A 12833-nucleotide genomic window follows, 5' to 3' on the forward strand; every position below is an offset into this window, starting at 1 on the left:
TCCTACTGGAAACCAAAAATGCTGCCAAAGAAATGATTTAAGAGTAGTTGTTAGGGTATCTTACAAATTCATCAGGCGAAGTCATGCTAACTGTAACTAGCTAGCGCTCGTGAGATTAGCGGTTACATCGCTACTGGTTAGCATTTAACATGGAAACGTAGTGCAGCTATTTGTTAGCTTGCTAGCTTATTTTCAAGCAGGAGTTTCAGCTTCAAGGTATATATATATAAAAAAGACACACTGAATCCCACAGGAAAGATATCTGCTTTATAAAACAGTCATTTAAGACCACATATAGACATATAAATGGCACTGGAAGATGATGGAGAATACAGAATAAGAGTATTAAAAATGTACATTATCACTAATATCGATTAAAAACATGTTTGGAGGCCAGATAACATGGAAAATCCAATTCTACAGTGTTCTCTGGTCTCTGAGTCCACTTGGTCCTTGTTCTGGCTGATTAGAACAAAAATGAGCTGCCAGCAGAAAACATCCAACAGAAACACAGCCCAGGATAAACGCATCAAATCGCACAAGATTACAAATCACTTTGAAATGACAAAAGTGCTGAAATGTCTCTTTTGTGCCTCATTTTTCCTCTTGTATTTTTTTTGTAGTGGGCGAAGGGGGAGCCAGACTTGAGGAAGATGAGGCTTCTGATTACGGGCATCTACAGCGTTCCTTGAAGTCTGTATTACACATCACACCTGAGTAAAGACGAGGTCGTTCTGAAATATAATGGAAGCAAACTATTCCTGTAATTAGAATGTGCAGTACTGACACGGAAGGTGATCCAGAAGGATTAATAAAAAGACAGCCAGAATCAAACAAAAACGTTCTCATTCCCAATCATGAAAGCAACCTGGAAACAAAGGATCATTTTTAGATTAGCAGTTTTTTTGTCTCCTTTGGTTAAAAGTGAAACCTTTTGGGGGAGCAACAATATAAGGAAATTACACTTTGAGAATGAAACTTTAGAAACTGTGTAAACACTGGTTTGTCGCTCATCATGGTTTGGCAGATGCACTTGGTTCTATACTTGCTAGATGTAAAAATACTGACTGCAAACTTAAAAATCTGACAGAGAAAGTCTAGATGACTTTACCACCTGGTTACTCCAGGTGACTGGTTCAAGTCTCACTCGTCATCTTTATCTGCTGTTTTTTTTTCCTCTTCTTTTTTGTTCTTTTCCCTGGTTGTGAATACAATCTTCCGCCTTCCTCAGTTTGTGTTCAAAGTGGGTCACAGGAAAGGATCCAGAGTGCTCTAGGACACGGCGGCACACACCTGTGCGCTGTGTTCACGTCCAGGACGAACAAGGGTAGAGCAGCTAGAATGTCACAGTTGCTGTGCTCTTGTTTTGCAAGGTCATTGTCTGAATGCTAGAGAGGATTTTCCTCTGATGTCCAGCTAAAGTCACACCCATGTGCAGCAGATCCCTGAAACAGACAGAAAAAGCAGGATGGTCAAGGCCTTTGAAGCACCTGAAGACACTTCCAAACAAAATTAAGAGCTACATTAGACGAGTCAGTTGGGAATAGAAGAAACTAACTGTGCAGTGATTTGGGCCAGCTGATCTACTGAGTTGAAGCCAGCCTGCAGGAAGCTGTCCTCATAGCGCTCCATCTTGATAGCCCTCAGCCAGTCGCCGACTGAAGAACACGGCGAGAGAGCCAAAGGTGCGCGCTGGTCCAGCAGGGGGTAGGACGGCCTGCAGGGCAGGGTGGAGAAAGCCGACAAACAAAAGAATGACTTACATTCACTGTCACCAAAACAGTGGCGAGGAGCTTCCCCGCGTCCTGCAGCAATGTTGGGCTGATGGGGAGAGGCATAATCTGGGGCGCGCTGACTGACGGCTACAAACAATGGGATTTGTCAGGGGTGGAGCGTCTTCAGCGGTATGTAACCAGCTGACAGGCGGAATGCGAAGGAAGGGAAATGGGCACAGTAAGTGGCTGACAGTTCACAGCAGGACTCTGAGGTGGCATCTCGGAGCGGGCAGTGGGAGGGTAATGGCTGTCCTGCTACTGTCAGGACTTTGAAATGACCCCAGAAAGAGACATTGGCAGCCCTTTCAATCAGGGAATACACATGCTGCTGACTTTATCTGTGTGTTACCGCGACAGTCAATCAGAAACAGATCAGTCCGCCTCTCTGTCGATGCCATTAAGACGTATGTACTGTGATGGTTTTAAACTAGCTAATTTAGAGTGTTTAGCATATGGAGAAGTTTAGTTTCATCCTATGTTTTATAAAGGTTTTGAGCAAATGTTCAACAAAAATCTACTAAATGTCTTCCAAAGTTTCTTTCTGGACTTTATTGTTACTAATTTTCAGACCAGCCGTTGTGTCTGACAACAGCAGCATGTAGGAACCAGTTTAATCCAAGAGATTAAAAAAGTAACATTTTATTTCTTTCCATTTTAGCTTGAGGTTTGTTGAGATTCACATTGTTGATGCATAAATACTTTTTTATGTCTGTCTGTGTTAAATGACTGATTTTACAAAATGTAAACAAGACAAATGGAAACTATGTTTTCGTCTGACAGTAAAGTGCCTCTATATTCAATTAAAAATAGATTCCTTGCCAAGTCATTTTTCTGTAGATACAGCAGCACTCCATCTTTTGAATTTAGGAGTTTTTTATGCCTAAGTGATTCAAAGGTCAGAGTTAAGCAGCGTAGAAAACAAAAACATCAGCAGAAACGGCAGCTAAAATCCAAAGAAAAACAAACGAAAGAAAGATGTGAAGATTACGACATGTCTGGAGAATAAAGTTTAAGAGAAAAATGCAATCTATGAAGAAACTAGCACCGTCCAAAACTGCTTTTTGATCATTCGCTTCTAAATAACGTCACATTACAGAGAACCAACATAGGAAACGGCTGCTCTTTCAAGACCTGTAATTTTTGAAGCAGGTTTAATGATTTAACCCAAGAAAGAGCAAGACAATTATTTTAAAGGTCACCTATGAACTCTATTTTTAAGACCTAGCATAATCTCTTTTTCATGACTAGCTTAGCTCCATTAGCAATTCAGAACCTTCTCCGTGAAAAGGACAGACTTTTATTTTGATGATCATATGTGAGCTTTTTTGAAAGGGCATTGTTACATGACCAGATGCTTTTATTTTGAGCCGTCTATTACGACACAGAATCATGCCCAAGGTACAGTAGTTCAATGCAACTCATGAAATATTAAAGCTTTATGGTGAAAGGCCAACATAATTCCTTAGCTTGATTAGTAATATGGAATCTTTATTTTTTAATGAACAGTTAAGGTTTTTTTTTTCATTTGAAAAGGCCAACATAATTCCTTTTCCATGTTTGCTTTCCTTTAGCAATGTGAAAAACTGCAATGACAAACAGAACCTTGGCATAAATTCAATGTTAATGCTGTAATGAATTGTTCTAAAACACAGGGCTGCACGATGTAAAATAAGTGCGACAAAATATGCAAACGTCATCAGTGCTTGAGTTTCCAAATTTAGTTTGTTTTCATTTAGGTGTCATGGCAGAATTTTACAGGTTCACTGCAGCACGAAAGACGCTTTGACCTCTTTGTGCATGAAACCAAACAGATTTGTGTCAAACAGAGGAGAGGTTGCTGCTTGACCATAGCTGAAGCCAAAATAGTAAGGAGAGCTTTCAGCGTAGTTTTCTCCAAACCAAGCCACAGACAAAAACAATGACGCATCATCACATCTACAAAAAAATGTCTTGGATCACCGACCAACAGAAAAACGCAACATTTTCTAAAGCTCCGTGTTTTCACTCTTACCCTCCTGCCTCTTGAGCGACTATTTTCAGCGAGGCCGGGTTGCGGATGAGTTTGTCCAGAGCGCTGACGAGGTCTGCGAAGCGGGGACGCGCCGAGCGGTCCTTCTGCCAGCAGTCCAGCATCAGCTGGTGCAGGTGGGAGGGGCAGTCGGGCGGCGGGGGCAGCCGGTAGTCTTGCTCGATGGCATTGATTACCTGACAATGGGAGACAAACGGCTGCTGTTCAAACAAAGTGTTTCGACTAAATGATGTTTGGATCGATTCGGAGATGCAAGGAGTTTAGTGAGGGCGCAAACACGGCGTATATAATTAGCAACATGATGGCTAGAATTCAGTTTTTAATACCCAGGTAGTGACGTGAATAATTCAAACTAATTCAGAAACTGATTATTACAACTGGCTCCATGTGGCGATAAATAGATTTTATCGCTTAATCAAATTTTGGGGTTTTGAAGATTTAATTTTTTGAATATTTGGGGGGGCTTTGTCACCAGTTTAGAAGCTGCTCACAGTGATGTCAGCACTCCGTGGGCCGCCATCTTGTTTGACAAGCTTCCGTTTACTTGGACTTTGAATTTTTTACTGTTTTAAATTACAAGAATAAAGTTGTAATATTAGGACAATAAAGCAGTAATTTTATGAGAACTTCAACACAAAAAAATTGCAAAAAAAAAAAAAAAAAAAAAAAAGTCAATAACAAATGTTGAATATCTTGTGAATTTATCCTTTGGTATAAAATTTAGAGGTAATATTTAGTAGAAGTAATAGATCAGCATCAAATTATTAGAAGTAGACTTTGTCCAAACACATTTTGAAGAAAAAACAAACATGCACACATCAGATCCTGATCACTACGTTTTTTTCCCCTCATTTTTTTCTCCTTGTAAAATTGCATCTTATCTGCTAATATTTTCACTGTATTTTTGTAATTAAGCAGAAATTCTCATATACTCCATCGTTCAACCACAGAAGGGATGATTTAAATAAAAGTGCCTTTTTTGAAAAATATTTCTGTAATTTCTTTTTAAGAAAAGAAAGTAAGCAAAAAAGCCCCTCCAAAATCACTTAAAATTGGAAATCGGATGCGATATAAAAAAAAAAAAAAAAATCTGAGATTTTACTTTCAGGCCAAATCGCCTTTTTGCTGAAACTTACATCCTGGTTACTCATGTCCCAGTATGGTCTCTCTCCAAAAGACATGACCTCCCACATAACGATGCCGTAGCTCCACACGTCTGAGGCAGAGGTAAACTTTCTGAAGGCTATCGCCTCAGGTGCTGTCCAGCGGATGGGAATCTTGCCTCCCTGCATTAAAAAAAAAAAGCAAACAATTAAGTCTAAAAATCGTCACGTACACACACCGAGACGTTCCCCGGCAAACAGAACTGTGAGTAATGAGTAAATCAGTGCTGGCTGCCGCCTCACCAGAGAGCTGGTGTAAGTCGGGTCGGAGGAGTTCTCCTGCAGGAAGCGTGACAAGCCAAAGTCGGACACCTTGCACACCAGGTTGCTGTTGATCAGGATGTTGCGGGCAGCCAAGTCTCTGTGGACGTAGCTCATCTCTGCCAGGTACTTCATGCCCGAGGCGATGCCGCGCAGCATCCCCACTAGCTGGATGGGAGTGAACTGGCTGTCGTTGAGCTGCGGGGGAGGACAGAGATGCTTTAGACGTGACGCTGTGTGGACGCGTCGGCCCGGGAGACGGCGTGACGGCGCCTGTTGTCGCACTGACCCGCAGGAAGGAGTCCAGCGCGCCGTTCTCCATGAACTCGGTGAGGATCATCACCGGGCAGCTGGCTGTTATGATGCCCTCCAGGTGGATGATGTTGGGGTGCTGGAACTGCCCCATGATGGACGCCTCGGACAGGAAGTCCCTCCTCTGCTTCTCGGTGTAGCCGCCTTTCAGGGTCTTGATCGCCACGTAGTTTTCCTTTTTCCCTGGGATTTTCAGCCGTCCTCGACACACCTCCCCGAACTCGCCTGCAGACACGTAGACGGCCATTAGAGCGGCTGTTTTCCACATTATGAGCATCAGTGCTTTATCTAGCCAATGTAAAGCTCGCTCGCAGCAAGCGGTGTCCTTTTGCTTAAATGAGGGCCAATAATGTTGGCCACATATTTATCAGTTAATTGCTTTATTGGTGCAACTATATTGAATTTGGTCTTTAAAAAAAAGGAGCCCAGACAATGCCTATGAATCAATTTTAAAGGCTAAATTAGATAAAGACTAATAATATTCTTTTTAAAGTGGACGATCAGGCAAAAGAAAAGCCACAAACCAAATGAATTCACAGAAAGGTAACTAGGTTTACACATGTAGTAACAGTGGGAAAAGGCTGAGTGGAGCGTACCGGCGCCGATAACCTCCTCTATCTTGACAAAGGAAACATCGATTTCCTTGGCAAACTCTCGCACCGCCTCATTAGGGTCCTCGTAGGTGAAGGGGTCGATGTAAACCTTGACCCCTGCGAGAGACAGACAAACAGAGTCGTGGGAAAGGAAAGGAAAGAAATGTTCAAGAACTATGAGCAGCAAAGAGCCCATCATTAGGAACGGTTTCTCTGACGTGAACAGGTTATAAATCAGCCGAGGTCCGGCTTACCTTGGCCAATGAGGTACTGGCTGTTTTTGTCGCTCAGCTCGGGATCTTTCACTCGGCTGTGTCGGCTGCAGCGGGAAACAGAACAGCATAAATGTAACAAGATTATGGCACAAGCATAGTTTCCCAAAGAATAAATAAGTATTTAAAGTATTTAAAGACTTTTTGAAGCTATTGTTGTTAGGATTATTTCAGTAGATGCTAACGGATCAAAAATTGAGCTAAGAACACCAAAGTTAACAGCAAAAGCTCCTTATAAAAGTTTAACTTTTCACCCTTTGTTATGTTTTCTTACAACTACAACTCCCAGCATTTTACTGGGATTTTGTGTGTACAAAGAAGTGAATAATATGGGAAAAATTATGTATTTTTTAAAAATGTTTCATAAAAATCTGAAATGTGTGGCATACATTTGTAGTCAGTATCCACAAGTTCTGCATATCTAGAGATTGAAATTTCTCCCTGTTATTCTTTGCAGAATATCACAAGACCAATTAGACCAATTAGGATATCTTCCCGTCTTTGAAGAGTAAATAAAGCCCCACATTATGATGCTGCCATCGCCGTGTTTCAGGATGCTGAGTACAGGTTGACTCATCATCTATATTTTAGAGATTGGCCAGTTTAATTTTGGTTTCATCCGACCGCAGCACTTTTTCAGTCCATTAACTGTCACCCTAAAAACATTTACATGAATTTCAGCGGGTCCACGAGGACACCGGTTGTCCATGACGGCTGAGCGCTTTTAAACGTGTTTGTCGTGTCACATCTGGCAGACTTCTAAAAGTATGCTTTTATAGGAGATGACTATCTGCAGATTCTCCTATCTGAGATGAGGATCGCTGCAGCTCTGCTGTGGGACTTTGATGTTTGGGAGATTGTTTTATAATAAGAGCCCGCATTAAACTTCTCCACAGCTTTCCGCCTGAACTGTCTGATGTGTTCGTTCATCTTCATGACCTTGATATTTATGTAAAAAAATAAATTACCCAAAGATGGACTTCATGTTGTAAATAGGAGCTTTGAGAATGCACTGGGTTTCATTTAGGGGCATCGTTACCAGGCCTGTCACAATAAGCAATAAATCTATTAAACACTAAGAAATTAAAACAACTTCAGTAATTTCCATTTGCGTGATTTTGTGTTTTTCTCTTTTCCGTCTTTCTACCAAAAACTGGAAAAAAGTTTTACTTGCATAACTCATTGCATTAGTTGTTTTATTTATTTATTTTGGATATTTAAAATGTTTCCCAGTTCCAGTGTTAAATGTTCAGTAGAATTTAAAGTTTAGTGATCTTTGAGAAAGTGTTTTTGCATTATAATGCCACTGCATTAATTGAAAATGGGCTCAAAACAACAACAATATTGTTGTTTATTGTGATAACTTCTGGAGCGATTTGGACGACCTAATCATTACAAATTCATGTCACATCATTTTATCTGTACATATTTTTTGTATCTTTTTCCTTATATTTAACAATTACATGCCACTTTAGTTTGGTCCATCACATAAAACCTTGATGAAACAGTTTCTTATGTTGTGATAAAACACATACTCTTTAACAAGAACAGTGTAAATAAAACCACATCCCTCCAGGTAAAAAGTGCTGCGTTAAAAAAAAAACACCTCCATCAATTACACTTTGTGTATTCTTTGATACAACAACTGGCCCCGTTTGAAAGGCCTTCGCCTGGCCTCAACAATCCTCGGAAACCTTAAAGGCACAATACAAGATGACTTGTTGTCCAAGCCGACCCCTGCGGTCCCGCTCTTTGACACAAGCGGCTCCATTAGGATTCCGGCGGCGCGGACTCATCCCTACAAGACTGTAACGAGCCTGTGGCTCCTGGATCACCGCCTTCCACCGCTCCTGTCTCCCTCTCTCTCTCTCTCTTTCTTTCCCACTTCAAAAGCCTAAAATAGCAGTACAGCACCACCCTCAGTTTGAGGCAGATCTGGGCCTCAGTAGCTGGTTTGAGTGTGTGCATGTGTGTGTGTGAATGTGCCACAAGGTCACAGCTATTGTTCTCCTGTCCTGTGGAAACAGGGCTGGGACGCCTGCATCCTGTCTTTCCCTGCCCTCTACCTCTACCGCCATCTCTATCCCTTAACCAGATCTATGCACTTTCTCTCTTGCTCCCCCTCCACGATGGCATCCAACACTATTTACTCAAACAATGAAGCCTCAGGAAAACGTTCTAATGAGCAGGATAGCTTTTAGCTGCGTAAGCGAAAGAAATCACAAACGCTGCTTTGTGTCTGCACCGTTTCACAGACGTCGAAAAAAGAAGAAAAAAAAGTGAGGATAGCACAGAGCAAATCTATGGTTGATAAGATACAATAGGTATAAACAAAAGAACAAAGTGGTGCCAAACTGTAAAATGGGGGTCATGGTTGTTTTAGGTTTTCGATTTCCCCAGCCCTTTTCTTTCACATTTCCTGTTGTTTTAGCAGGGAGTTTTTTTTCCCCATGCAAATTTGTCTTCTTCTCAGCCTCTTTTCCTTTCTCCCCTTGTTCTCACCGTAGGCAGAAGACGGCTAAGACGACAAAAATGACAAGCAGCAGCATCCCGACTGCGATAAGGATGCCAGGCACCAAGAACTGGGAGGCAGAGTCATATCCTGAAAGTGGGGGGAAAAAAAGAAAGAAAAAAAGAGACATTTACTCAGAAAGTTATGGGTGCAAAAGCCAAACCACAGAGTTTACCCCGGTGTAGCAAATGGGACATTACAAGAATCTGTGCTAATAACAGGCGCGATACTAGGACACCATCTCACAGGCCATGACTGCATAGCAAACACAGTTCAGGGATTGAGAATGCTGATAAGAAATAGATTTTTTTTTTTTTTAAACTCAGTGGAAATGGAAAAAAAAGAAGTGAGAGGAATTGTTTTTTTTCTGCAAGAGCAAACAAGAACATTTTACCATCAGGCAGGGTACGGAAGACGACTGCAGGACTGAAGCTGCCGTAGCCAGCCTGGGTGCGCGCCCGGACCTGTACTTCATACTGAGTGGCCCTGCGGAGGTCTGTCAGCACAGCCTGGTTTCTCTTCGTCTCTGTGTATGAGCACGGATTTTCACTGCGCCTCTCCTGCCAAAGAAAACCCAAGTAAGCTGGACGAGAACAAAGTATGAATATGGAGTAAAATGTGAAAAAAGAAAAAAATAGCGGGGTCAAGCCAAGAAGACTTCTAAAAAAGTAATCTGCTGGCATCTTGATACGTTTAATGAAACTGGCTTGAAGTAACCCTGGATTTTCTTACTCTTCAATGATGGCACGTTAAAATAGTCTTAACCTGGGGATGTTAAACAAGTTGAGGTTCTGATCTCAGCTGCAGTTCTGTCCAGGTCGCAGAACTGGACAGAACTGAACAGTTTCTGTCCTTTTTGTCACACAGGAACTCATTCATCCAGCAGTATTGTTCTTTACCTGTTTAGGTTTGGGGTTCAATTTCTCTAAGGGTTTGAGGTTTGCAGGGGGCCACTGATGGAGGATTAGTAGCTGGGGAGAGCCTCAGGGTTTGGATTTAGGCCTCATGTTGTTTGCATTGTTTTCACTGGGATCAACCAATCAGAAAACACCTCCCATTGCTTCGCTGGGAATCTTTTCGCCCATTTAGTTCAGTTTCTAAAATAGCTTCAGGAAATCAGCAGATAAGAATTTTGTAGAATATTCCAATGATGATATCCAGACATTCCTAATTTCTATAATGTTCAAGTTTTCTTTAAATCTGTCTGTACAGAACTTTGGAGTAACTTCGCTTGGTTTTAATGAAACCAACAAGCTTCATTAACAATTTAAAACTTCCTGGTTATTCTTATGACCCAGCAGATCAGGGCTCAGTTCATTAAAAGAGCTGCAGAAGAGTCTAACCACGAGCGAACTAAATAAATGACTGGACCTGAATGGCCACTCGCCGGTTAAGGCAGTGTTTACCTTCTCGCAGTAGCGCAGCTGATACATCAGCACGTTGTAGTGCGGCTGATCTGGGACCGACCACTGCAGAGTCAGGCTGCTCTCTGTGGAGTCACTCTTCCGAATCGCAGACACAAGCGATGGCACTGCACAGATAGCAGCAGGATTATAGATATCGACCAAAATACAGACTATTTAAACCCTTCTTTCTCTGTCTCTCTCTATTTTTTCTTTTTTAACTTCAGTGCTTTTGTCTCTCACCTTCATGGTTGGTGGTGATATTGATGCTCTCGCCAGCAGGCTCCTTGGTGCTGAGCGGAGACACCCCGTTGAGCGCCAGGACGGTGAAGGTGTACGTCGTGTGAGGCAGCAGACCCCACACCTCCACCCTGCGACCCTGCAGGCCTTCGTGAGCCGGACGGTAGCTGACGTTGTCTCCGCAGGGGAGACAGGTTCCCCTGGGTGACCTGCATACAGAGCACCTGACAGAGTAGCTCAGGTCCTCTCTGTAGCCTCTGTCCAGAGGCTCGTTCCACTCCAGCGTGAGCGTGGTGTCGTTGATCTGGGGGATGACGCTGCGAGGAGCCGACGGAGGCTCTACAGGAGCAAAAAATATATAGAAATGAGCAATTTTGCTAATTGGCTTTTTATTTATTGTGAGATAGGATTGACTAATTGCTGTTTCTGAAGTCGGAGCTGCATATTTACCACGCTGAGAAGAAGAAAAAAAAGGCCAATTTATTCCTTTTTGACAATATTTCTAATGTCATAATTGATCACTTATTTATAATCACCTTGCAAAAGCATTCATGCCTTTTAAACCTTTTCACATTTTGTCATGTCACAACCACAGACTTCAGTTCAAGTTATGGGAATTTTATGTGACAGACAAACTCAGAGTTGTGCATGATTGAAGCAGAAGGAAATATCTTAATATTAAAAATAAAAATGTGTGGTCTGCATTTGGATTCAGTCCTCTGAGTCGATACTTTGCAGAAGCAATGTTTGCTGCCATTACAGCTGCAACCATTTAGTGTAGGTTAGGTGAATGATCATGTCCTGCTGGGTTTTCTATTTCAACAGTGAGATTTTAGGGTCTTGAAATATCGTTTTGATTTAAACATAATTTTATCTCTGACCTGTCTGCTTGGTTCTTTGGACCTTATGCTGTTTACTGATGCTGTCTAACAAACCTAAAAGGCCTTCCCAGAACAGCTGCATTTATACTGAGATTAAATCAGTCGATTGGACTCTGAAGTTAGTTGGTTGAATTATATTTTATTCGGAAACTATGCAGACCTTGTACCATTTCCTTCCGCTTCACATTTAAGCACAACTTTGTGTTGGCATGGGATAAATGTAATATATAGCCTGAAATGCAGAGAATTTCTGGTTGTAATGTTACAAAATGTGGAAAAGTTTAAAGCATATGAACACTTTTGGATGTCACTGTTCACCATCATATAAAAATGAAGCATTGTGACTGTTCATTTGGCTCTCGATAACAAATCTTTGCAAAACACAAGTAGTTATTCTGCATGCTGAATTGTTTTACAAAAAGGTCAAAATCATATTTAATTTTTAAGTGCCACTCAATGCCAGTGAAACAACACGAGTGCACTCATGTCCTCTGCTCACATCTTTCTCGTGACCCACACAGGCCACTTGTTTACATTTTTTTTGCGTTAAAAGCTGGCAACATTTTCATTCAGTCACGAAGCAGAACAATACTCTTGCAGTGACTTTGCATCACAGCGGGAGCGTGTTTTGCAGAACTCAACTGGTGCAATTAGGTTCGTCTGAGGCGCGGCGATAATGATCGCCGTCTGAAAATTGTAAGGAGATAGCTACTGCCTCAAGCCAAGCATAACTTAAACAGAGAGACCACTCAGGCTCTGTGAATCAGTATCACTTCCTGCCAAAGAGACAGAGCTTTGTCACCGAGTCTGCGGGTGATTTCAGCGCTAATAGTGCTCTTCATTAAAAACCAAAGTGGGACAACATCACACCCAATAAGGGATTGTAGGAACTTGGAATACATTCGATTGACACATTTCTTCATATTTGGCAATTGTTTTCATGAAAGACTGTAAAACAAAACTAAACATTTGTCAACCAAACAATCAGACAAGGACTAATCTGAGGATATAAACAATTAATTTTTAACTGATAATTTGAAATAATGAGGGAATAATGATGTTCGACCAACTAAGTCCAATGAGGAAAACGTAATTCTCTTCCTTTTTGCTAAATGATCAATTATCCTTGATTACCTTCAACCTTTGGTTGAATTTTTATATTCAGGTCTGATCACTGGCAGAGGTTTAGAATAAAGAAATCATTAAAATAAAACATTGTTTGAAACAGGAACTAGATTAAAAGATGTCAAATACCAAAACATCAAGCCCCGATCTAAAGAAATTCAGTAACAAAAGAGAAACTACATCATTAAATATTTACCAATCTGGGGAAAAAAAAATTTTTAAATATTTTTTTCTAACAGTTTGGGATTGCAGTGGACCACAGTAAGA

The 12833-nt window shown here is 41.4% G+C and overlaps 1 protein-coding gene across 2 annotated transcripts in view; it reads right to left on the bottom strand.

Annotated features, from left to right (window-relative positions):
- Positions 1–245: 245 nt before the first annotated feature.
- Positions 246–12833, bottom strand: part of ephb4a (eph receptor B4a) — a 53761-nt gene continuing 41173 nt past the window's right edge. For both annotated transcript variants that reach the window (XM_014996524.2, XM_088012632.1), the window contains 12 exons: positions 10564–10899; positions 10324–10448; positions 9312–9477; positions 8908–9007; positions 6388–6452; positions 6137–6250; positions 5518–5765; positions 5211–5426; positions 4941–5090; positions 3787–3980; positions 1559–1717; positions 246–1445 (listed from right to left, as the gene is read on the bottom strand). In XM_014996524.2, coding sequence (XP_014852010.2) covers positions 1337–1445; positions 1559–1717; positions 3787–3980; positions 4941–5090; positions 5211–5426; positions 5518–5765; positions 6137–6250; positions 6388–6452; positions 8908–9007; positions 9312–9477; positions 10324–10448; positions 10564–10899 — 1982 coding nt within the window. In that variant the 3' untranslated portion in view covers positions 246–1336. The remainder of the gene's footprint in view (positions 1446–1558; positions 1718–3786; positions 3981–4940; positions 5091–5210; positions 5427–5517; positions 5766–6136; positions 6251–6387; positions 6453–8907; positions 9008–9311; positions 9478–10323; positions 10449–10563; positions 10900–12833) is intronic.

Source organism: Poecilia mexicana, unplaced genomic scaffold (genome assembly GCF_051168715.1).
Source record: "Poecilia mexicana isolate PSO_F unplaced genomic scaffold, ASM5116871v1 scaffold_14, whole genome shotgun sequence".
In the NCBI taxonomy this organism is placed as follows: Eukaryota; Metazoa; Chordata; class Actinopteri; order Cyprinodontiformes; family Poeciliidae; genus Poecilia; species Poecilia mexicana.